This window comes from Mytilus galloprovincialis, chromosome 2 (assembly GCF_965363235.1).
Source record: "Mytilus galloprovincialis chromosome 2, xbMytGall1.hap1.1, whole genome shotgun sequence".
Classification (NCBI taxonomy): domain Eukaryota; kingdom Metazoa; phylum Mollusca; class Bivalvia; order Mytilida; family Mytilidae; genus Mytilus; species Mytilus galloprovincialis.
In genome coordinates, this window is record NC_134839.1 from 34,693,304 (window position 1) to 34,720,317 (window position 27,014).

The following is a 27,014-nucleotide window of genomic DNA, read 5'->3' on the forward strand; positions in this document are numbered from 1 at the left end:
CGTCACTAATGAGTCTTTTGTAGACGAAACTCGCGTCTGGCGTATATACACAATTTAGTCCTGGTATCTATGATGAGTTTATTTACACAAGTATTCCACATTCCAAACTTAGTTAAAGACAAATTGAAAGAGTTGGTATTGCTGTGTTTAAAAAAAGAAAGGCCAACGTAGATATAAGTATCTTGTTTTAGGGAGGGATGAATCCTACTTTGTAAAGGATCACTCTGACATTATAAAACTGCTTGATTTCTTGATTGACAACATAGTTGTTACGTTCGGAGGACGTGTTTGTCAATACTATCGGCATTCCAATGGAAACCAATTGTGTCTCTCTTCTTTGCGACTTGTTTCTTTATTACTACGAGGCTGACTTCGTAGGAAGAAAGACAAGAAGTAATTTTCTTTAACTCTACTTTCCGCTATATAGATGATGATCTTTCATTAGATAATTAAACATTTGGTGACTATGTTGAACGCATCTATCCCATAGAACTAGAGATAAAGGATACAACAGGTACAGTTAAGTCGGTCTCATATCTTGACTTACATATAGAAATTGACAATGAGGGTCGATTGAAAACAAAACTTTACGACAAAAGAGATGAGTTCAGCTCTCTACTTGTGAACTGTCAATTTCTTAGGAGCAACATTCCAGCAGCACCTGCATACGGGGTATATATCTTCCAAATAATACGATATTTCCGTGCTTGCAATTCCTTACATGATTTTCTTGATAGAGGGTTGCTATTCACAAGTAAGCTTTTAAACTAAGAGTTTCAAATAGTGAGGTTGAAATCACCCCTTCGTTAATTTGGTTGAAATTATGTTTGTGTTTCCCTTAACTGTTGTTTAGAGATAGCGTATGTTTAAGGTTCGTGTTGCTTAATCTTTAGTTTTCTATGTTGTGTCATGTGTACTACTGTTTGTCTGTTTGTCTTTTTTTCATAATTAGCATGGTGTTGTCAGTTTATTTTCGATTTATGAGTTTGACTGTCCCGCTGGTATTTCGTCTCTCCTTTGTAACCATTTTCTCATCAGTAACAACATATTAAAATTTTAAAAGCTTTAATTGAACAGTTCATGAGTAAATTCACGGACATGACTGGAAACGCCATTTATCAATCTTTCAAGAACCATAACTCCAGAAACATAAAAGTCGAAATCGTCATTATTGAACTTGACCTCTGTTTTGTTGTCAGAAACAACATATTAAAATGTTAAAGCTTTGGTTGAACGGTTCATGAGTAAATGCACGGACAACATTTGGCTGTCGCCTGCCTGGCTGTCAGACCGACCACACGTGTATATCCCTAAATCAATAACCAACATTTTTGTCACAAAAATCCAGTTAAAATCTAAAGCCCACTTCTCCTTCGTCTGTAGGGAACTTATAACAAACAATATACTAACTATGCTAATTAACTGTACAAGATGCTGTTTGGGTCTTTTTAATGCTAATAATAAAAAATATTTTCTAGCTTTTATTAATTATTGATGTAAATTCAGTAAATAGATAAACAAATAAGTTAAAAAATAAAGAAAAATTACAGCAACTAAAAAGTGTTGGACGGAAACTATATAAATCACAGATTCTTTAACAAATATGACAAAAGACACAATGTATACCTAAACTGCTTTGAATCTAAAGAAGCCATGCACAATAGGCATGAGTAAAGAGCAAGGTTTCTGTAACTATTCAATTATAGTTCCCTGGTTTTTAATACAACAGATCAGATTGTGAAAGGTTTTAACCTTCAGAAAGAGATAATCGTCATTGAAGTTTTTGACTGAATAAACCAGCAAATGTTTTTAAAAAATGTTTTTTCTATGATTGCTTGCTGTCAATTGTAATAAAAAATAACTGGTTTTACAAGACAAAATTACATAAAATAGTATGTAGTTTACAACATTTTACAGTAAAATCTACACTTTACAAGTAAAAATATGCAGATCAAAGTTCATAACATTGAGGAATGTCAAAAATGTGTACAGATACTACAAATATGATCAGTAAGAGAAATGTGATATTATCAATGAGACAACAACCTAACAATGCAATAAAAACAATTATCATTTATAAAATGAATGTTTAACTGTGAATTTCTAATGCATCATCTGAGGCAATGATTGGTTGAAAATAAATTACCTAGGTCTCAGAAAGAATCTGTACATGAAAATATATCATGTGCACAAGGTGTTGCTGAAACACTGATATCAGTTCCAAAAAAAATCATGTGTTCAATTAAAATTACATTATTATATGTGTGTGACTTAATGACAAAACTAGTACTTTCCAAATTGTCATTTTAAACTGGTTATATATATATATAATGAGACACAACTTAAACATAGAGAATTTCTGAAAAATTAACATATGGGCAAACATTTGACAACTTAGCCAGGAAAATAACATTTCCTAAATATTTGTGCGAAGAAAGACCAGCCTAGTCAAGAATATTAAACATTTACTAGGACTAAGATTTTATGATACTTTTCTAAAATTAGAAAGAAAGAAAAATTAGAAACTAGGAATACTTTCATTTATCCTTCTCAATCAGGTTACAAATGATTATCAAATGGCTTACATTGGAAACTGGAAATTCTATCAAATGTTTTGTAACATCCAACATATTATTAGGTACTTGTTTATCTAATTCAAATCCCTGGTTTAATCCACATTTACAACAAACGCTCTGTCATGTGCACTTCTATGATCTTCATTTTGATCTTGGTTAAACTATAAATAAATTAAAACTTTTCCAAAGTTTATCTTGGATCATAACCGCCATAACCAAAGTCATATTCATCTTCTTCATCACCATGGCCATTTTGGTACATTCCATACTCCTGTTGTATTGGTCTTCCATATTGGTCTACGGTCCTACCATATCGCTCATCTATAAAACCCATATTGGACTCTGGTCTGGCATAAGGTTCATATCCATCCTGAATATCTATACCATCATATCTGTAACAAGACAATTGTTCATTAACTTTAGAACAAAACTAGAGGTACTGAGAGCAAACCCACAAAATAATAACCCTTACCCAATATATGAATATACACAATGGCAAAAAATTTAATTTGCTTACAGAAACTCCCTAAAAATGAATTAAAAAAAATGAAGTGCACATGCATTTTATGATTCAGATTAAGACAAAGTTTCAATAATTGTTTTGAAGGTCCATACAAAATATGTAACCCAAGAAAAGTCCATGCAATTGTGAACTGTAGTATACAATTATTTAGAAGTCCATGTCCAGTTAAAGTGAACCCCACAAATATTTAGATGAAGAATTGAAATTGAAGGTGCAAAAGGTCGAAGGTTCGAAAGTTTCTTAACATTTTGTCAGGAGCAGTTGATGATACAAAAGTATGAGGTAGGGACAAACAGTTGAATGAGCCCACATAGACAGACCTATATCACTGCAGTGTTCTGGTTAGGGGACAATACTCACCCATATGGCATATATGGCTGTCCATGTGCATCATAAGGTTGGCCTTCATAGGGTTGCCCATCATAGGGTTGACCATCATACATTCCATTCTCATCTATATATTCTGGTGTTAAATGACCATCCATAATGTATCCATTCTCATAGGCATCTAAAATATATCATTTATAACTCATTTTAGACAGAAATCTTAAAGATTAAAACAATGATCTGAAATGAAATGGACTTTTTTGTTAGAATTTCAGATGGATGAGATATTCTGCTTTCAGTCAACATAAATTGAATCATTCAAATCTAATGCAAATCTGCTTTTAATGTTTATTACAGGTTATCACCAGGTGCTCCGCAGGGCGCAGCTTTATACGACCGCAGAGGTCGAACCCTGAACAGTTGGGGCAAGTATGGACAAAACATTCAAGCGTGATACAGCTCTGAATTTGGATTGTGATCAAATTTTTGACATTACATTGGTTTTTTTTTACACAAAACAAATGTCAAGATTTTACAAATCAATTAAAGATTTCTTCTTCAAACTTTTTAAATCTAAAATTAAATAGTTGACACAGCATAGGTTTCTGACACAGAATGAATGTGGTCTAATGAACTTAAAAGTTTTTTTTTGCCTTTGAGCAATTCACTATGCTGTTGAATATTAATCCTCTCAAAAAAATGTTTGAAGAAATTTTCTTTTTATTTATGAAATCTGAAATGAGAAAAATTTAAACCCCCCCCCCCCTTTTTTTTCACATCCCGTTTCCCTTTTTCCAAAACTGATATCAATTCAAATTTCTAATGGAGTTTGCAACAATAACTACTCTTTTAAATACATCATAAAATATTAAAATGTAAAATAAAGTGCTTGTTATCACTGAATGGTAAAGATTGGTTGGTAGTAAAAGTGAATATACATTGTTTATTGTATAAAACAATAAAAAAAACTTCATCAGCAACATTTTATATTGGCAAATTTCCAATGAAGTTATTTACATAAAGTTATTGGCAAATAAAAATAGAAAATGACATCATAGTCATGTCTGGCAAATGTCCAACATACATTATCTAAAAACATTTTAGATAAGATAAGGAAAAAAAGCTTCATCAGCAACATTTTATATTGGCAAATTTCCAATGAAGTTATTTACATAAAGTTATTGGCAAATAAAAAAAGAAAATGACATCATAGTCATGTCTGGCAAATTTCCAACATATATTATCAACTACTATTCTATACAAAGAAAGATAACTCCAATTGAAAATTAATTGCTATTGCACAATATTGTGCAATTAGATATTTCTTGCTATTGTGCAATACTGTGCAATTGAAAATTTCTTGCTATTGCACAATACTTGATATATTTGAAAACTGGGCCCATAATCAAAAATCAAAGTACATATTTAGATAAAGCATATCAAATAAGCCCAAGAATTTAATTTTTGTTAAAATCAAACTTAGTTTAATTTTGGACCCTTTGGACCTTAATGTAGACCAATTTGAAAACTGGACCAAAAATTAAGAATCTACATGCACAGTTAGATTTTGGCATATCAAAGAACCCATTTATTCAATTTGTGATGAAATCAAACAAAGTTTAATTTTGGACCCCCATTTGGACCAACTTGAAAACTAGGCCAATAATTAAAAATCTAAGTACATTTTTAAATTCAGCATATCAAAGAACCCCAAGGATTCAATTTTTGTTAAAATCAAACTAAGTTTAATTTTGGACCCTTTGGACCTTAATGTAGACCAATTTGAAAACGGGACCAAAAATTAAGAATCTACATACACAGTTAGATTCGGCATATCAAAGAACCCCAATTATTCAATTTTTGATAAAATCAAACAAAGTTTAAATCTGGACCCTTTGGGCCCTTTATTCCTAAACTGTTGGGACCAAAACTCCCAAAATCAATACCAACCTTCCTTTTATGGTCATAAACCTTGTGTTTAAATTTCATAGATTTCTATTTACTTATACTAAAGTTATGGTGCGAAAACCAAAAAAAAATGCTTATTTGGGTCCCTTTTTGGCCCCTAATTCCTAAACTGTTGGGACCTAAACTCCCAAAATCAATACCAACCTTCCTTTTGTGGTCATAAACATTGTGTTTAAATTTCATTGATTTCTATTTACTTAAACTAAAGTTATTGTGCGAAAACCAAGAATAATGCTTATTTGGGCCCTTTTTTGGCCCCTTATTCCTAAACTGTTGGAACCAAAACTCCCAAAATCAATCCCAACCTTCTTTTTGTGGTCATAAACCTTATGTCAAAATTTCATAGATTTCTATTTACTTAAACTAAAGTTATAGTGCGAAAACCAAGAAAATGCTTATTTGGGCCCTTTTTGGCCCCTAATTCCTAAAATGTTGGGACTTAAACTCCCAAAATCAATCCCAACCTTCCTTTTGTGGTCATAAACCTTGTATTAAAATTTCATAGATTTCTATTCACTTTTACTAAAGTTAGAGTGCGAAAACTAAAAGTATTCGGACGACGACGACGACGACGACGCAGACGACGCCAACGTGATAGCAATATACGACGAAAAATTTTTCAAATTTTGCGGTCGCATAATAACTAAGTCAGAGTAAAACCCATCTTAAGGTAGCACAATACAAAGATTTTATAACTCCAAAAACTCTTAAAATATTGTAACTTTCTTAATAATGCTTGAAAATTTATAAAAGTGGAAGTTTTGGATAGCTAACAGATTAATCTTTCAAATTAATGCAATGTTAGTATTATGCAACAATTATGTAACCAAATATAATGTTAACTGTGTCTAAAATATTTTTCACAAAATTTCCACTTTCAAATGAAATTAGCTTCTTCATAGGTATCCCTAGAGGGTTGATTTTATTATATGTTGTTCTTATGGCCATTATCTACAAATTTTACACCTAATTAAACATTATCTTCTTTTATGTGGTTAGGATGTTTACACTAATTAGAGATTTATGAGAATGGAATACCATAGAGACAATCTGAGACACCCTTTTGAAGCCCATAATGTGTTGATTAAGATTTCGTTAAAATTTTCTGTCTAGTTAAAGAGATGATAGAGCTAAATTCATTCAAGTGAACTGACTCAGATTTTGCCACTAATTACATAATGATTGCATAATAAAAATATTACATTCATTTAAAAGATTAATCTTTTATCTATCTATATATACCTCTTTTGTTATTTTCTATGCATTCATAAAGATGTTACAGCATTTCAAAGGTTAGTGATTGAAAGTAAAAAAAAATTGCATTGTGCTACCTTAATAAGGTATATAGAGCAATAAAAATAAATAAATTTCAGACTTTTACAAACTGTAGTTTAAATTGTGTTTTTTTTTCACCTTATGATACAGGTTAATTCTCACTAATGTTTCTAGTTGATATATTTTGTAAAGATAATACATGGTTATACATTTTTCTCATTTTCATGAAAGCAATTTATTATTTAAAAATTCCCTCTGAAAACAAAATGGAAAATTGCACCAAGATACTAGTTTTCATGCTACAAATTAAACAAACTACATGAATTTACTGAACATTTCTTCACAAAATTAAATTGTCTCAGTTATCACCCCTTTTATCTATATAGTAGAATGTAAAAAAATGTGAATCATTTTTAAAAAAAAAAATCACAGGTTTTAAATAGGGGGTGTTTATAAGGGTATAGTGTTTCAAGAGTTTCTTTCATTTTAAGGCTTATTTAATTATGACAGGATTCTTGTAACGTACTGTACCTTGCACTTTAGCTCTCAGCCACAAAGCTTTATTTAGTACTTGGAGAAACCAAATTTGTGCTAAGAAATTAAAACCAAATCCAATGACTTGGTTGGTTAATTTCTGAGTCTGAGTACGATAAAAGTTTTATGATTGCAAGGCCATGTCTTCTTCAATCATTTAAGTTATGAGTATGTCACTTCTGTAGTATGTTTACTACATCTTGAAATGATAACAGGTACATGCTTTTTGTTTTAATAACCTCAAACATTTATCATGCTAAAAGGTATCTTATAATCACAATAAAAACACAAAATATGTAACCAACATCAAAAGCTTATTTCTGTTCAAAGCAAAAACAATACCAAACAATCTATATAATCCTTTTAAAAAATATATCTACTTTCCTATAAAATTATATCTTTTTCAGTCATGCTACAATCCTTAGTTTTTCTTGTATTTTTCTTTAATACTGGAATTAAGAACATGCTTGTTTCATTTGCATGTGGATCTTTTCTTCTAATGATTTTTTTAGTCTGTTTTTTGTTTGTTTGTCTGAGTATCTGCTACAAGGAGACGTTCCGCGGGAAAACATATTATGATCATTGAATTTGGATGCACATTTTGGGTTTTGTTGCTTAACTCCAACCAATTCATTTCCAATCTAAGTCCAAAAACTTAAGAAAACAATATAAAATAAAATAACATAAAGATGAAAAAGCATCCAGTCCAGTATTCAACATTCCCAAAGAACTTGTTCATAAAATGCAGACCAAGCTTACCTTTGTTACCTGTAGTAAAAATTATAATAATCAGTGGTCATTACCTAAACAATGTACACAGAAAAATATAGTTCATAGCTGGGCTTCTTATTATATATATATATGTTGAAAAATATTTTCTAGTGTAAAATAGTGTTAATATTTATTTTTTCCCTAAAATAGATCTAGAGATATAACCTGATGGAAATGTTATTACTGTAAATACATCTGCTAACTTGTCTTCAGTTTTGGGACTTTTTAATTTTGTATTCAAATCAACTTATCATCTTTGGTAGAATCAAAATAATCATTAATTATCCTTATCTATTGTGGACTTTCATGTATAGTATCCTAAATAAATGGACATACTTTTTCTTATTCGCTATATACACAGTTGGTATAAGACATTGAATAAGGTTAGCTTCATCTTGAAAATATAGACTTTAGATTTGGGAAGGGAGATAGCCAATGCAAAGGAATCATAATACAATGGTCGATATTAATATTGGTTCATCCATATCTTTGGATTGAAAGAGTAAAAACTTTGACCTTATATTGGGATTATAGTCAAAACTGTTACCTTGTATTTTAATAGAGTGAAAACTGTGACCTTGTACTGGAATAGAGTTAAAACTGTGACCTTGTACTGGAATAGAGTTAAAACTGTGACCTTGTAATTGAATAAAGAGATTACTATGACCTTGTATTGGAATAGCACCCCCCCCCCCCCAGGATTAATGTAATTACCTCCATAAAACAGGTCTGGTCTGTCCAGAATGTCTGTATCCTGTAGATAAGGATCGTAGCCTTCGTCTCCATAATACTGGTCAGCCATTTCATCCATTTGTCTTGTCTCAATCATATCTAACCATTGAGAGTTATGCCAACGGAATTTCTCTAACTGTATACGTTTTGCCCATTCTGGATCAAATTCCTATAATTGATATATATTATATATCAGTACATCTTAGTTAATAAGTTTTAGTTAATATAAACTATATTGTGCCTTGAGAGAAACTATTAGTATGAAAGGATATCACACTTTATCAAGGGAGACAACTGAGTACTTTCAGATGTAAAGGGAGACTACTGCTGACTTACTGTTAGTACACCCTACAGCAGACTACAGCTGTCAGGGAAGATTTCTGAGTACTAACAGCTGTCAACGTAGACAACTGAGTACTTAAAGCTATCAAGGGAGACTACTGACTTCTTATAGTTGTCAAGGGAGATTATTGAGTACTAACCTCTTTCAAGACTCATAGTGACATTAAAAGCTATATATATATATAAAGGGAGATTACTTAGTACTTACAGCTATGATGTCCAATGTGTTATCACAGACTTTGCGTATTTCAGCATTTTTATCATGCATCAGATCTATAAGGTAAGCAGGCGCCTCTGATTAAAAGTTAAGAAATATATAAAACATATAAAATAATCATTTGAAACATTCTTTTCTGTTATTCCAGCTTATTTTTGTATTAGATGAACAAAGTAGACTTATTACTACAATAACAAAATAGTTCCTGTTCACCTGTGATGTATGGAAAGTTAATGGGTTCTTTTTGTGTTGCTGGGTTGCTTTCTCATGGACATATAAACAATATATCTACATCTTTTTTGCAATAAATCTTTTAAGTGTAAATAATATGACAACAATTAATATTTTAACCACAAAGTCTCAAGTTATTTCCTGATTAGTGATGAATGAAAATATCTTAATGTTATGTTGGTTTTCATTTTATATGACTACAAAAAAAAACTTGTGCTGTAACAAGAATACAGGTCCAAAAATCAACTTCTAACACTATCACATTAATTTAAATCTTATTTTGATATACGTTTCAAAAAGAAGACTTAATAATGAACATGCCTTCTATTTTTTTGTGAAAACTTTATGGTGAACATCCTTAAACCAAAATCAAAGAAATATAGTATTATATCTTACTATCCTAGGAAAGGCATGGAAATAGAAATTAACAAAATATAACAGAAAGGATACGAGTATCTTTGATGATAACTTCACGTGTAGATTCATGGAAAATCATCTGATAGAACACATAAACAATCTGACAAACCATCTCGTCATCTTCCTGTTTGGCTGTAATACACATCATACAAATACTCAAACATAGTTTGCATTCGTTTTGAATATTATAACACTACAACAATCTGTGCAGCAAATATAGCATGAAACAATAACTGGCTGTTCATAGGTAAAATCCTTCTCTTAAAACCAATAAACTGATGAATCTAAGAAATCATGTGTCATTTTCTTCTTCACTAATTTACATGACTAAGTTCTTTTTTTAAGAAATAGATAAAAGCTCTTTATATAAACAAAATAACCATTCATTGTCATGAAATATATTTTAAAAATATTTGTATACTTGACAGTATACTGTAAACCAAATTTTTTTCATGTATACTTTTTTTCACGTTTTATCCTTTCTTGTCCACTTCACGGCTATTTAATTTCACGATTTTTTTTAATTTACTTAATGTAATTTGATAAAAATAGATCCAAGTTTAACATATTCACTAAGATTTATATTCAGGTTATTTTTCTACTCGTAAAATTCATGAAAATAAATCACTTGCAAAAATAAGTTGGTTTACAGTACATGTATATATGTTACAGTGAATTTGTATAATCAGGGATTATGTAGAATCCCTGATTTTTCAGGGAATATGTAGAATCACTAAAATCATTAGTAATTATATATAATCTCTGAAAATGACCAGTGATTTTACATAATCACTGAACATTTTAATAATTATTCTACAAATTCCCTAATATTTTTTTTCAGGGATTATGAATAATAGAAGGATCCTTTGTTTGATAAAAAAGAATAATACATATAGACTAATCATCATTTTTTACTTTCATAGTTTAGTTTTAACATATTTTATTTACTGAATTAAAGCAAAATGGATTAGACACAAGTAAATCATACTTTCATATTCCTTGTAGATGAAATAATTTTGCTTTTAAACACAGAGAATGATCTTAAAGATACAACCAACTGAAGGTTTAGAGATAAAGTTGAAGACTTTCAAAATTAATATTATCAAGATGCACTTTAAAGCGATAACTTTACATGTATTGTTTGTTTATTAAAAGCCAGTGTCCAATGGATATTCATGTTCGATTTGTAAATCCACAGAGCATGTTATTTGTGGTACATGGAAAACAAATGGTGAAGACGATTATGGAACATCTGTTTTTTTTTTTGTTTTTTAGTTTTGTTTTTTGTTCAAATGAACAAGAAATTTAAAAAGAGAGAACTTACGCATCTAATGTATAGAAAAACTAAGGATTGACAATAAGAATAAAAGTTTAGAGGAAACTGGCATTTGGTGTAATATTCTCTTAGCATGATTCTACAGGGTAAAAAAGGAAAGGAAATACCAAAAAACTTAATGATAATTGTTCACCAAAAGTCTGAAAAAGGATATCACTTGGCCAAAAAACATGGTTTCTTGCTTGAACCAGTTCGGTGTTGCTAATTACCTTTTTGGGGGGTACCTACAGATGTTTTTACTGAACACTTTATTTCTCTTAAGCGGGTCATAAAATCTGATTCGATATGTGAATGGAAATGGTTTCTAAAATGTGGATATTGTGGTAATAACAGATGTGAGGCATTTATTTTAATATAGTGTGTTTAACATTTTAATATATTGTGCCTAACATTTAAAAAAAATTAGGGTTATCATTTTGTGTTTTATTATGATAATTTATAGCATAAATTATTTGACTTTTATTCATTTTCTTTATAACTTCATTTCAGTTATGTATAATCCCTGACTTTTTTTCTAGTGATTATACATAATCCCTGAACATTTTAGTGATTATATATAATCCCTAAACTGGCCAGTGATTCTACATAATCCCTGAAAAGTTCAGGGATTCTACATAACCACTGATTATACGAATTCACTGTAACATATATACTTGTATTGAAACAGGTTGAAATGTGGCTATTATATATAATGGCTTACCATTAAGTAATTCAATGAGACAGTGTATGATGTTAGACTCTGCTAACAGTTTGGCACAAGCATCATCATTGCACACAGTTCCCACTAATATAATAACATCTAAAACAATATCATCTTCAGCGCTTCCTAAAAATATAAATTGCCATCAAATACAAGATAGTCTTTTTTGCATACCTACCTTTCAATCACCTGGGATATAACAATAAATCCAATTGTTCAATAAATAGGGAATGTGTCCATGGAAAAAGATAATGGCCTAGCTTGCATATAACATTATAAAGGGACATTTCTCAAGAATGGTATAAGTGACACTTCCCAAATTTGTACTTGATCTGAGTTTTGTAAATAAGCATTGTGTATAAGTTTTATAACATTTGTTTGCGACACACTTTAAGGAGAGAATGGAATTGAAAAATTCATCAATTTTCCATTTGTAAAGGGCCTGAACTCTAGAATGTTAAAAGTGGCAAAAAAAATGTGGAACAATTCAATTGCAAAAACTAAGAGCCTTATAGCGAAACAATTTTACCAAATCAAGCATTCTGAGAGTATTGCATGACAATACATAGTCCCCTACTGGTTAAAATTCATTTTAATGGAACAAAATTCTAACTTGATCTATAACTTGTCATGGTGTAAAGTACATAAGTACATAAAATAAAAAAACAAACCTACCACTAAATTCTTCAAACTATTTACTGAAGAAAAGGAAAAAAATCAAAATGTCATTTATCATGTATACAATGTCTTTTAAAATCTTTTTAAAAAAATACTTATTTCCCTTTGAACAGAAATATAAAGTAATTAATAAGTATTCCATCAAACATTTAATTCTAAGGAAAGGTCTTTAACTGAACAAGGAGAAAAGCTAAAATCATGAATATTTAACTTGACCGGTAACTTGTCATGATAAAACAATACACTCAATATCAAATCAATATCTTCAAGATTGAAGTAAAAAAGTCTAGAAAACGGATTTGCTGGACTGACGGATGGACAGACTGACAGAGTGCAAATACCCTTCGACTTTGTCGTTTGAAACTAATAACCAAAATTAACCATTGACAATCACTGAACTACAGGCTCCTAACATGGTACAGGCACATATAAAATGTGGAGGGTGCCAATCCTCCCCTAACTTTGTTAACTTTCTTCCAAAATTATACATGCAGTCATTGACTAAAAATACTATCTATAGTAACTATCATGAATTATAAAATCATACTTGAGGTAGATACAATTGAATAACTCGGGACAAACATTAGTCTTTATGCTTAAGGTAGCAAAAATTCCCACAATCCTACATAGAGTTTTGTCCTGATTATCTTTCTCTTAAAATAAGCTAAGAAATTTTTGTTTTTATCAACATTTAAGTAATGCGTTATATTGTTGATAGCTATATATAGTTTTTAATAGCTAGATGACAATCTGTTAACCCTTTCCTCCATAGTGACGCCTTTTGACGCCACCCCCTTTACTCCATAATGACGCCTTTTGACGCCTTTGTAGTACCTCAATTGAAACACTTTGACTACAAAGTGTCTGCAGTAGACTTAAAAAATTTTAATCCAATATGAAAAGAAATATCATAGGAATATCTGACTTAAATTTATTTGATGTAATATTTGTTTTTCGCAATAACATTTTATACTTAAAAGCATATTTTCAGTAATTTATTGAAAAATCCCTATGCGAATCAAGTATGCAAAAAAAAAAATTCAATGAAGGAAAGGGTTAAGATAAACTTATAAAGAAACAGCTGAAATTCCTACCTAAATTATTGTATGGGAGTAGGAAGCCACTCCTATTAAATTTGATGGTGTTAGTATCAGATTGATAGTCCAAACAGGAAATAATCTATTAAAATAGTATGCACTGCAACTCCCAAAACTCCCATCTCTCTCCCCATAACATTAATTTCTAAAGAGCCATAAAGTATTATTTGACAAACCTGGTTCAAGTCTTCTCTTTATCCAGGGTATCAATTCGTATTCCCTGATTATAAGTTCATAATCCAAGTCTGGTATGGTTAAGTTACCCAGAATCCCTAGTGCCTCTACACCAAAATCATCATTGTCTGCTTGTAACATGGCCTCTGCTAGATCACTAATGTAGTCCTGTAATAACAGACTTATGTTATATTAAGAGGCAACATTTATGGGTGTCTTCCATAGCCACATACAGTAATGTACTGTAGATTCAGTTAACATCCCACATATCAAGTTCATGGGTTGCCTAAAAATGTATTTTCCTGTTTATTTGATATATTCTTCATACAAAATCTATTGAATATTTGAATTAATAAAGAAATAATAGAAAAGATAATTTTACACCTATAACTAAAGAATCCTGGAAATTATAAATTATATGTTTGACTATAACAGAAAGGTTTTAGATTATGAAAAGGTAGACTTGATCCATAGGTGTAGTACAGTTGATCATTTGGTTATCTGATAGTGGTCTGTTTAAATGAAGAAAAGAGTTACTTCTAGCTGTATATTATGTATATAGTGAGTCAACTTTTTGAGCCATTATAAGTCATTATGCAGGTCTTTGTATTTAATGCACTAAATGGGTTTTTTCAATGTTTTTTGTGTTTGATGTGGTATTCACTAAATCTTCTTTTCTTAATAATTAAACGCATAAACTTACAACAAATAAATTTTTAGTTGGTCCGTCATGCTGTGAGATATTTCTGACCATTTTCATCAACAATGGATCTCTAAATTTAAAAGCTCTCTTCATTAACATTTTTAGTCCTTGACCTTCACAAATAATTTGAGCATTCCTTTTATTAGAGGCTAAGTTTATACACAACGATAACAGTTCAATGTCCGTCTTTTCTGGACTTTCTAATAACAATTTCATTGCCTGAAACAAACAAAAATCAATATAATAATTATGTATTTATTACACTAGGGTATCATGGGGTATGAGTGTATGTTCATTAGTAAATAATCTTGTAAATGCTAGAAGAAAACTTGTATACAAACAGCTTTTACTGTTTTGTTCATGCTCTTTTTTTTCTGTTACCGTTTTATGTAAAAACATTTATTATAGTTGTTATATTTCGTGAAAGTAACACAGGTCATCATCTTCTTATTTTAAGGATATCTTACAAAGGCAAACATTTAGGAAAAATGACATTATGATATCTTACGATTGGTATACAATCTGTAAATGTAAACATTGACTTGGCCTTGTCATCCATACTGACGTGGTACAGGATACACAACACAATCATCTTGTGGTTCTCATTATCTTAAAACAAAAAGTAATGTAATAGTTTGTTTTTTTTTAAATTACTGTTATGTAAATAAAAAGAAATAAGTCAAATTAATAGATGAAATCTCTAGATATAAAATATTCTATTTGCCTATCAAAAATGTCTCTTCTTTTAAGGAATTTCTTGCTCGATCTTATCTGTTTTTGTTTATGTTCCTTGCTCTTCACATGATTTATTAAGCTGTCATAATCTAAAATGCTGCCATGCTAACATTGGCAAAATATCTCTACCTTGTCAATGTATAAAGACAAAATGACATCTTTTTTTACAATATATTTGAAATAACAAAGAAATGTTTGACGGCTGCATCTACATGGAATATGTATTTTTTCAGTGATATTTCATGATTATGAGACACAAATGTTTTGTCAGTCATGAGGATGTAAAAATTAAGAAATAATTCATGGAAGCCATAGATTGTTGGAAATTTACACATGGCCTGGGCCGTGATATTCGAATTTTATCCTGAGCGTTAGCGAGGGATAAAATTAACGAATATCATGGCCCAGGCCATGTGTAAATTTCCAACAATCTATGGCTTCCATGAATTATTTCGATTCTAATAGGACAAGTACGGTCATTAAAAAATGGAAGCGATGGTAGGTATGCTGTGTGTGTGGCTGTTCTTTTTTTACTCCCGGTTCGATAAAGCTCAAATATTCATAAAATCTGTAGCTTGCATGGATTGTTTAGTGAATAACCGCTAGAAAAAAAAATCTGTTTAATTCTTTAAATTCACAAACCCAACATTTGCAATTTTTAATTTACATGTTTTTCTCGTAAGCTACCGTCAAATCCAAAGTTGACATTTTGTAACTAAGGAGCCGCCATGTTGACTTGCTGAAATCAGTGAATATGCGAAAAATGCAATAGAATAGAAAATAAAACAAAACCTACCTTACAAATAAATTTTAATACAATATTATACGAATTTCAATGGTTCACTTTTCAGAAAACGTTCAACTGTAGTGTTTTCATTTGTATGACGTCATGTTTTGAAATGACTTAAATGCATCAAAAACATTAAAAGACTTTCGCGGAATTTTATTTTATTTTTATTTTGTTGATTTCTCCGAGCTCTTGTGCATTACTTCTTTTTATTATGCATCCGAATTAGAATAAGTTATTTTGTCTTTTTTAACTGCAATTTAAAAAAAAAAAAAAAATCAAATGGTTTACAAATAGATTCCAATACATGTGGATTTACGTGGGAAGTATATTGTAACAGCCATTATTATGTATATCTCTGAGTCTGTGCTAAATATAGATATATATGGAGAATTTTATCACGGTGTTGTTTACAAAGCGAAAGAAGCACGTCATATTAGTATCTGAAGTCTGAACCTGAAAAACCTGATTATTAAAATCTATATTAAATCAAAATTGAATAATGAACCTGTTTCTACTAGAGAGAAGCAGATGTTTACATATTATAAGGAATAACTGGGAGAAATTGTTTTTAACCCTCAAGTATCCATTGAAATGCAACAGCCTTAACTATAATGATGATGTTTAGACTTACTTAGTAATCCTACAAGTTTGGGTAACAATCCAAATTTAACTATTTTACTCCTAAGTTCAGAATCAAATGACAAATTCAATAACAGTCTTAACGTAATGTTGAGTAAATCCTCATGGTCACAAGGAATCAGTTTTGTCAACTTGCTGATAACGTTTTCTTTTGACTGAAAAAAAATATCATTGTATTAATTCACTTTCATAAACAAAATTGATAAGCATGATAAGTGATAAAACAGACCTCTTTTGAAGTTTGAATTTGTGAGTACTCTTAGATTGAAATATTTTGTTTTGCCGTTTTGTGAGGAATTTTGTTGGGCTAAATACTGATGTGATGAGTGATGCCCTTTCCAACTGTTTTTTACAGTTTGGTCTTATATTATGCTGTTACACCACAACCTCAGGTTAGGTGAGGGTTGAGTGTCAACTAACAATTTACCCAGAGAAATTCTTTATGTGCCTGTCACATGACAAGAGCCTGTAACTTTTAAAGTGGTTGTTGCTGTATATTGTCACAGTATCTGCCATATTTGTTATTTGTTTAAGTCAAAAATGGTCTTTTTTATTTTTAACTGTTTCACAATTTGTCATCCAGGCCATTTTATGGCTCATATGAAATTGGTTTGGTTCATTGTTGAAGGGTTTAAGGTAATTGTCATAGGTAGAAACACACTGACCTATGTTCTTCTCAAGTAATAATGTGCCTTTTAATGCTGATGCATATCTCAACTTATTCTTAATACCTGTGTTTTTTTTTCTATATAAAAATGTTAAACAAAGCAATATCTTTTTAATTATTATAGACAAAAATTTAGTAGATTATGGGAGAGACATTTGTCAGTGGCAATTTAGAAGATGCAATTTGCAATAAATCGAATTCCTTCCAGGAGTTTCAAATACACAGGATCATGATATATATGTGGTAGTCTTACCATTTCTTTTTTATTTTCAATAAAGATGCTTAATTTCTTCAAGAAAGATACCACTAAGATCAACAATTCAAAGTTATCTCTCTCTAAACATTTCACCAGCATTTTGACCACATTTTTGTTTTTCATCTTCATTTCTACTGCTAGATCTTCTGATAGGTTGAGTAAAAGGTAGAATGCAACTAAAAATAGAGAGGTAATACATTAGTGTACAAATTAAAGAGTATAATTAAATGGATGACAATTCTAAAATATCATTATATAGTGAAGAATGCTAAAAAATTATATACCTGCTAAAAATTTGTGACAAAATATTCATGATATTTTTAAAAACAAGAGGCTGTCACAACGACAGCAAACCGGATTTATTAACATTTATTTGTGTCCTGGCAATATCACAAGAACCATTACTGATGAATGGTGAAAGTGAAAATCGTCAATATCAAATTTGACCTCCATTTTGTCATCAGTATCAACATATTGAAATTTGAAAAGCTTAGATTGAATGGTTCATGAGTAAATGCAACAACGTGAATGGAAACGCCATTTTACGATCTTTCAAGAACCATAACTCCTGAACGGTAAAAGTCAAAATCGTCATTATTGAACTTGACCTCTATTTTGTCATCAGTAACAACATATTAAAATTTCAAAAGCATTGGTTGAATGGTTCATGAGAAAATGCACGGACACGACGGGAAACACCATTTTTCAATCTTTCAAGAACCATAACTCCTGAACGGTAAAAGTTAAAATCGTCATTATTGAACTTGACCTCCATTTTGTCATCAGTAACAGCATATTAAAATTTCGGAAGCTTTAGTAGAACAGTTCATGCGTAAATGCACGGACACGACTGGAAACTCCATTTTTCAATCTTTCAAGAACCATAACTCCTGAACGGTAAAAGTCAAAATTGTCATTATTGAACTTGACCTCCATTCTGTCATCAGTAACAACATATTAAAATTTGGGAAGCTTTGGTAGAACAGTTCATGTGTAAATGCACAGACACGACTGGAAACTCCATTTTTCAATCTTTCAAGAACCATAACTCCTGAACGGTAAAAGTCAAAATCGCCATTATTAAACTTGACCTTCGTATAGTTGTCAGTAATAACATATTAAAATTTTAAAAGCTTTGGTTGAACGGTTCATGAGTTAATGCACGGACAACATTTGATTGCCGCCCGCCCGCCGTACATCCCCAAATCAATAACCGACATTTTTGTCACAAAAATCCGGTTAATAAATGTTTCAACAGGCAGGAAATTTAATGCAAAGGAAATGAATATGCTTTACACAGCATGACAACACCAGATGAGACTTGATGTATATTAAGCATTGTTAAGAGATCAAATTTCATCATGCACATTACTTTTGCAAAAATATATTACTCATTGAACATGTAAAAAGACATACCTGTATATTCTCAAGCAAATCGTTTAACCAACAAATGTTATTCCATGAGTTAGACAGTTAGCAGTCTTGTTGGAATTTGTTATTTATTTATGTTAATACCTTTCATAGTCCATTATACTATATGTGTTTATCTTATTGCTGAAGATTGTATGGTGGCCTATAATTGCTTACATTTGAACCCTGATAGGTGGTGTTTTATTTGCTCTGATAAAACATCTTTTTGTTGGTAAATCTAGTTAAAACCAGGAAAACAAAAGTTTGGTACTCATATAAATAATTGATTGCACAGTAGGCCGTTTGTTTCTTAAAACTATAGGTGTTATTTAGTTTCTCATGTTGTACTAACCTCTAAGTAGCTGCTCTTGTTTCTTTACCAGTTCTGAGAATTTCTTAACGCTCTTTTCATAGTCTTCCTTGACCTTGACATTGTCCTTCTCTGATTCTGGTGAACTAAGTTAAGGTGTATATTGATAAGTTACTAGATTTATTATAACACTTAGACTACAAGAAGCCTGTTTTGCTAAACTGGTACCATGCCATATAATAATTCAACCTAAAGACCAGCACTGTTAAAATATGTTAATTTGGAAAGATAGTGACTTTAGTTTCCATTTGGTGGTACATAACATTACAGGGAGATGACTCTGTACAAATAAGCTGAACTTTTTAATTATGCTCTATTTTTAAGGATATATTAGGCTTCTAAATGATCAGAATTAGTGTTCTTTCCTATAGTGATATACATGATATATATATGACATGTTAATTTGATAAAATTTTAAAATTTAAAACCTTTACATAAGGTGGGCAAAATCTATGTCTAATGGGTATTACTCCACTAGAATTTCAAATAGGGTGAATCCATTATTTGATCTGATATATTGAACAGTGGTTGAGTTTTATAGTAAACATCATGTTGAGTAAACATGGTAAAGAGATATGAAGGGCTTATATTTAGTTTTTGATAGGCTGATATATATTCTTTAGACAAAAAATGTACAATTTAGTGAAATAACTCAAAACTTTAAAAATACATAACAGTAAAAGGATATCAAGTTTCTTCTTTTTCTGGAGTTCATCATTCCATAAATCATATTTTTTTAATTCATGTTCTAAAATGTTCATACATAAAGCTCCTATTTTAAAATGCATGATAACACCATGGAATTGTGTAAAGCTTGAGAAACAGAAAAATATGTAAATAATGTTAGTCGCTAATTCTGTGCTTTTCTTCCAATCTTCTCGTAATACTCTAGCCAATGCACCAATCACGGTCTCTACAAAACATAAAATACAAACTTAAATTTTTTAATGCTATAAAAGTTATATTGAATGAACTCTAAATAACAAAGAATTTGTGATTTGGTACCGATACTTGTCTCATGAGAGTTGAAATCTTTTTGTTGACCTTTAGAAATATTTTTTTTATTCTATTCTTTTATAATGTTTCTATCTCTTTGACATTTATCCCATATTTTTTCTTTCCTTTTTTTAATTAAGTTGAAGTGGTGCCAAACCCAATCATTCAAACCAATATACAAAATTAAAGTAAAATGATTTTACCATTTGCAAAGAGTTCCTCTAGATTGTCTGGATTTCTAGATAGCTGTAGCAGTAATGCTGATCCACGGATCTTCTCAGGAACATCCTCGTACAGTAATTCCATGTAATCATCAACTTCATTGATATTAGCCACCTCGTCTATCTCTGTGGCATCATAGGTTGGTACTTCAGGATTCTCTTGTAACTGGGTTTTTCCAGATGCTGTGAAAATTAAGACATTTCTTTATCTAATGCAAAAATAGTACATTTTTTATTTGTGTTTTTATGTCTCTTGCCACACTATAGAAAGTCTGGTTGGTAATTTTTGTATTTTTGTATTAAAAAAATATATATTAATTCTTATAGACAAATGATAGACAAACTTAGAAAAGCCACATTTTCCCTCCCGGTCCAATTCAGATTTACACTAAACATGTTAATTTGTGCATGTTAGATGTATTTTGTCCCTCAATTTTCAATGAAATGACAACTTACTAACTGATTTTTTGTTTTGTTTTAACCCTTATTTGATTAAATATGTCATGTATGTCCAAAGATTTTAACTATTCGTAAACTTTTGGACCTTCTCAACATGCATGATTTTTTGTTAAAATATTGTTGGCAAGGAAATAATTTTTTTTTACAATGGGTCAGAGTGAAAAGTGGAAATTTTTTTTAATAATTCACTGTCAAAATACATACATGTTCATTTATTAAACTGAAATATTTTCATTTATTACGAAGCTCCCCAATAGTTTCAAATATCATTCTAATGCAACAACATTTGTAACGTTCATTTTGATTGGATAACGTCCCTTTCTTACATGGCATCAATTCACAATTGATACTATGGGACGTACGTGCAAGCGCAGACGGCATATGACAGATTTTAAATACATGTTTTAACGTTGTTTTCTGTCAGTTTCATTAGAATGTAGATAACAATATTGTATTTTAAGCTCCGACGGCTTCAATTTGGGATTTGATCGTCGAAAATACCTGTTTACTGTCTCCGCTAATTTGTCGCCAGTATAGTTAATTTGCGACCATCAAATCCCCAATTGATGCTGTTGGAGCTTAAAATACAATACAGTTATCTCCTAAATCACATTTTTTTGATTTACAAATTCTAATGTTATTTAACTTCACCTTGAAATATGAGCAACTTATTAGTCGGCCATTGCTGTTCGGAAAGCTCAAGATGTCGTTGAGAACAGGCATTTCTGTCATGTCTGTGGTTATCAAATATGTATACAAAAGAAACGGCGTTTATGTACACAAGAATGTGATAAAGTATAATACTAACCTTTACTAGGGGGTCCAGAATCTTTCCGACTCTGTAGGTAATACAGTAACTGCTCTACTTCCAGTAACTTAGAGGGATGTATTAATTTACATTTATCAATGATTTCTTTTGCTAAGGTCGTCAAATCACTGCCTGGATTCAAACTTTTTACTCTGATTCTAAAATCAAAAATATCTTAATTAGACTCTGTTTCATGCATGTTTTTGTTCATAAATAAGGCAGTTAGTTTTCTCGTATGAATTGTTTTTCATTGTCATTGTGACCTATAGTTGTTAATTTCTGTGTCATTTTGGTTTCTTGTGGAGAGTTGTCTCATTGACAATCATACCACATCTTCTTTTTTTATAGTTAGAGACAATATATTTAATTTAACTTAACCATGTTAACCAATCAAAAAAACTTTTGTATGTAATGGTTGAAAGCTTTATTACAATACCAATTGACAAAACATATCATGATCATGATGATAAACTACATGTAGTTGTATGACAAATTCAATTTTGTCAAGATGAATTAAGAACATATATGGATTAAAACTTTTCCCAGAAACAGTCAAACTATGAGAAAAATTGAGTGTATCCATGAAAATAAATGTCTTGTTGGCTTATCTGGTTACCCATCAATATTATTTGTTCTAATCAGGAATGGTACATGCTAGTTTGTAGTGGCATCTATAGATTTGAGATACCAACAACAACAACAACAACAATACTTTATTTTAAGAGGGTTACACAGTAAGTTATATAACTAATCTTCCCTGAGGCCCTCATCATCAGAAATCAAACAAAATGCAAACATATACGTTGCATACATGTACATTAGTATAAAAAGTCAAGTATGATAATAATGTTCTATACAACTTGATGCCGGGGTAGTTTGGTAAGGATTGGTGTGGCTTGCTGTGAGAGACATATACATGTATGCTTTGACTATTTTATTTATTAATTGTGTCTGTTTAGTTAACGCATCAATGTAAATATAACAGAATTTGATGAGACTGTCATCAAAGTGAGAGGACTAGCGCTATAAAACCAGGTTTAATCCACCATTTTCTACATTTGAAAATGCCTGTACTAAGTCAGGAATATGACAGTCCTTGTCCATTCGTTTTTGATGCGTTTTGTTATTTGATTTAGCCATGTGATTATGGCCTTTCCGAATTGATTTTCCTCTAAGTTCAGTATTTTTGTGATTTTACTTTTTATTATTGTATCCTATATTTTGTAAATTATGGAAAGTAAACATGGTAAATATATATACATACCCATTAATGTAAGTATGATGGTTGACTTTAACTAATTTTCATATGATTCAAAAATTTTACAAACCGTACTTCTAACTTATCTAAACAATTCTTAAGAATATGGTTACAATTATAATATTATACATGTGAAACTTTGAAATATTGTTTTGTATATAGTATACATGTTATATGATTTGTAATGGACAACACTAACAATTCTTATGTAATATTAGTTATAAATCTAATTAAGAATATGAAATCTGAATTAAAGTAAGTTACATTTTTGTACAATCAGATAATGAAGAGAAGGATAAGCTTATAACTAAATTGATTTGTTTTTCTCATTGCAATGACCATACTGCATTTAGAAAGTACACAAGAAAGTATAAACGTACATTTTCTGACATTCTTTCCTCTCCCCCAACATTGGATCACCCAATTCTCCAAGTATTGTTGCCTCCAGTTCATAGTTAACTACCAAAGCTTTTTCTGTGGGATGAACATCAATACTACTGAATTTTACTTTTCTGAAATAACAATAAATGTTAAAAATTTCCATTCTCAATTTTATTCAATTTCTTACGATTCTAATCAGGCGGAAACCCAGTTGAAATAGAACAAAAGAATTAGAGCTCTTTGTTAGAGAAGGCCATAAATGCTTACTGTGATGTTTACTATAGTAAAAAAAAAATTTTAATTAATCATGTTAATACATTGTAATAGAAACAAATAAAACAACAATTTTCTTCTCAATTACGAATTGTTTTATCATGTTTATTAAAAAAAAAAACATTTGCATAAGTTTTCAATGTATCTATTGTCATAGTAATGCAGAACAATTAGATATCAAGTCGAGGAAATGGGTATCTATGACGTTGGATGAAGAAAATGCATAACCTTTAATCTAAAAAAAAAAAATTACCACGGACGGAGAACATATCAATTTATTAGTTCAGTAAATTTCGTGTCTCCCCCTTCCATTATGTGACTAAAAAAGAATCCAAAAAATGGGTAACAATTGTATAGAAAAGAGAAAATCGTGTGCACCTTTGTAAGTTAGAGTGTGTTTGAGGTGTATATTTTGTCTTTTAAACGTACAAAACAAGAGTATTTGATATATATATATCATCTCGCTCCAGATTCTATCATTTTTATATATCAAAGCTACAGGTTAACTTTATAACATAAAAAATCACAGTGCAAAAAGATAAAATATATGGGTCAAGTGAAATACCTATCTAATGAATCACAAAAACCAGAGTAGGTGTGTTTAAATAGCTATTTTTTTACTAAAAGTACTTGCAATGACTTGACGACAGTCTTTTAAGTTGGATGATGAAAATGCATATCTTCGAAAAAATATAATTTTTTGTGTGTGATAACTAGGGTTCATAATCTTCAACCACTGAAAATTTTTAGTCTGCCCTTCCACGAAATATTTAATTAGAATTTTTTTTAAATATTTAAGAATTTTCGAAAATTCCACCTGACAACCGATCAGACAATAGTTTTAAGAACATAATTTGAATAAATGCAGACAAGATCATTAACTGATGCTCATTAGCTAGTAGATACATTTGTCTTTTTAAAATATAACTGACAAATAAGGATCGAAATACATGAAATAGTGCTATGTGGATAAATTTATCAGTTTTCAAGAGCGTGTCATCCCTACAATGGCTTCCATTTCTACGATTGTGAAAATTAACTGGTGTAATGGGGAGATAAAAATTGACGAAGTAGAATCCTGACTATAATATACATGAAATATATTATACTTAACTGTTTGAAGGCATCATTTATGCATTTTTTCAAAATCTACATCTTTGATCATGACTTTGCATTTAGTAATAACCTGACCAACATGACAGGTGATTCTTATGGAGCTGAATCTGCTTACCCTTCCAGAGCACCAGCAGGACCAGAGATCATACCCCAATGTAAAATAGCAATAAACGTAGTTATATGTTTTTACAGAATAGAAATGTTTTAAATGTAGACATTATATAAATGGTTATAAATAGTCTAATTCAATAGGTCATATTCACAAAAAGGGAAGGGTATTGTAGTTACGACATAAGGATCATAAAAGATATCAGCTGTGAAACGGTTATTTCATAACTGTCAACCAACTTGTGATGGCGTCCGTATAATTTACGAAGTGATGATTTCAACTTCACCATTTGGAACTCTTAGTTTAATGGGTTCTTTTGTGAGCAGTAATCCTCTATCAAGGAATTCATGATAGCAAATACAAGCCCGGGAAAAACGTATCAATAGACCAATTTCGGGTTCATCCCTCACAGGAAAAAACTTGTCAATTATGCGCGCCTTTATGACGTCATTTACCAGAGAGAGGGGATCGCCTGTATCCCTGCACTATTTAACATAAAAAAGAAATGTGGTATGATTGCCAATGAGACAACTATCCACCAAAGACAAAAATGACACATTAACGAATATAGGTCACTGTACGGCCTTTAATAATGAGCAAAGCCCATACCGCATAGTCAGCTATAAAAGGCCCCGATAAGACAATGTAGAACAATTCAAACGAGAAAACTAACGGCCTTATTTATGTAAAAAAAAAAAGTTAAGTTCATCAAGTGTCTTAGCATGCTAAGTGATCATCATTGTGCAGGATGAACTACATAAAATGTAGAAATAATATTTGTTTTGTAAACTGTACTTAATTACAATTCCCTAATTACAGCAGTGCTGATTGTAAATTATATTTTTTATGAGAATTTAATTTGCCGAATAGTTCGTGCAATATAGCATTATAATTTTCTAACCACTCGCTCAATATTGGAACGGAAGTGATGCACCTAAATACAGGAATGATGTTCACTAAAACCAGACTTTTTGATACATCGAACTAGAAAGGTGTCTATTGGGAGATATATAATCTGTATGCAGACACTGCTGAAATCATCAGAAATTTGCTACATAGAAATGGAAAGTTCACAATTGGGAAGCTGAAATCATCTCCTTTGTCATAAAGTTTTGTTTTCAACCGACCCTCATTGTCAATTTTAAGATGTAAGTTAAGATATGAGGCAGACTCAACATACATTGTAGTCACCAAATTTTGTATTTTTAGCTATTAAAAATGTACACCTTTTATACGATAAAAAAAGTGACTGGTTTTGTAGAGAACACGTCAACTTTTTCTGATAAGGCGGTTACGATAGTTATTTGAGACCTTTTGATTTTATTTGAATCACAAATATGAGGCTAACCATAGACAAAAATGACTGTTTGACACATGACAGTAAAGGGCATTCTTTCCCTCTTGAAAGGACATTTTGATATCTTTCTTTGGCACCTATATATGTAGCACAAATAGGAATGCCATCTTGACATACTTCTGGCAGTACTGAGTACTGAATGAACGATGCTTAATCATGTTAATCGTTACAATACAAATTTATACAAAAAATATCCATAAAAAAATTAAATATATATTATGACAATTTATATATGTATGTTTAGATCAGATAAAAAAAATCGTTTAAAAATCTCTAACCTTTTCAAGTATCTGGCCTCTTCGACTTGCATTTTGGACTATTCTCATTTGATTTTAAACATATAACTACTGAAATTTCATTCTATTCGGACATCCATGGCAAAATATTTATGAATCTGGTTCCTTAATCTCTTAAAATAGGAAAATAGTATAACAAAGTTCGAAAACCAGTTAAATATAGTCTTCAACCAAACATAATAATATGAATTACATGAATTTGCCAGTAAATAGGATAAATATCATTATAATAAAATCATTTCATTACAACTAAATACAATACAAGATATCAA

General features: G+C 30.6%; 1 protein-coding gene across 1 annotated transcript; it reads right to left on the bottom strand.

Moving 5' to 3' along the window:
- Window positions 1–1,466: 1,466 nt before the first annotated feature.
- Window positions 1,467–26,875, bottom strand: LOC143063450 (kinesin-associated protein 3-like). Its single transcript, XM_076235612.1, has 17 exons — window positions 26,725–26,875; window positions 23,591–23,722; window positions 21,953–22,110; window positions 20,668–20,868; window positions 20,157–20,381; window positions 19,451–19,549; window positions 17,686–17,864; window positions 16,758–16,920; window positions 15,110–15,210; window positions 14,602–14,820; window positions 13,901–14,066; window positions 11,950–12,075; window positions 9,947–10,045; window positions 9,257–9,342; window positions 8,689–8,875; window positions 3,460–3,607; window positions 1,467–2,968 (listed from the first exon to the last, which is right to left on the bottom strand). The coding sequence occupies exons 1-17, from the start codon at window positions 26,754–26,756 to the stop codon at window positions 2,767–2,769; spliced, it is 2,523 nt and encodes an 840-aa protein (XP_076091727.1). The 5' UTR covers window positions 26,757–26,875; the 3' UTR covers window positions 1,467–2,766.
- Between the last annotated feature and the right edge of the window lie 139 nt (window positions 26,876–27,014).

What these genes read in the sequence shown, in the direction of transcription:
- LOC143063450 (XM_076235612.1), bottom strand. Translation starts at nt 26,756, where the DNA reads ATGCAAGTCGAAGAGGCCAGATACTTGAAAAG. An exon ending in TTCTGGACCCCCTAGTAAAG is followed by an intron (nt 20,869 to 21,952) that starts GTTAGTATTATA and finishes TAATTTTCACAG; the next exon opens with CATCTGGAAAAACCCAGTTA. An exon ending in TTGAAAATAAAAAAGAAATG is followed by an intron (nt 16,921 to 17,685) that starts GTAAGACTACCA and finishes ATTTTTTTTCAG; the next exon opens with TCAAAAGAAAACGTTATCAG.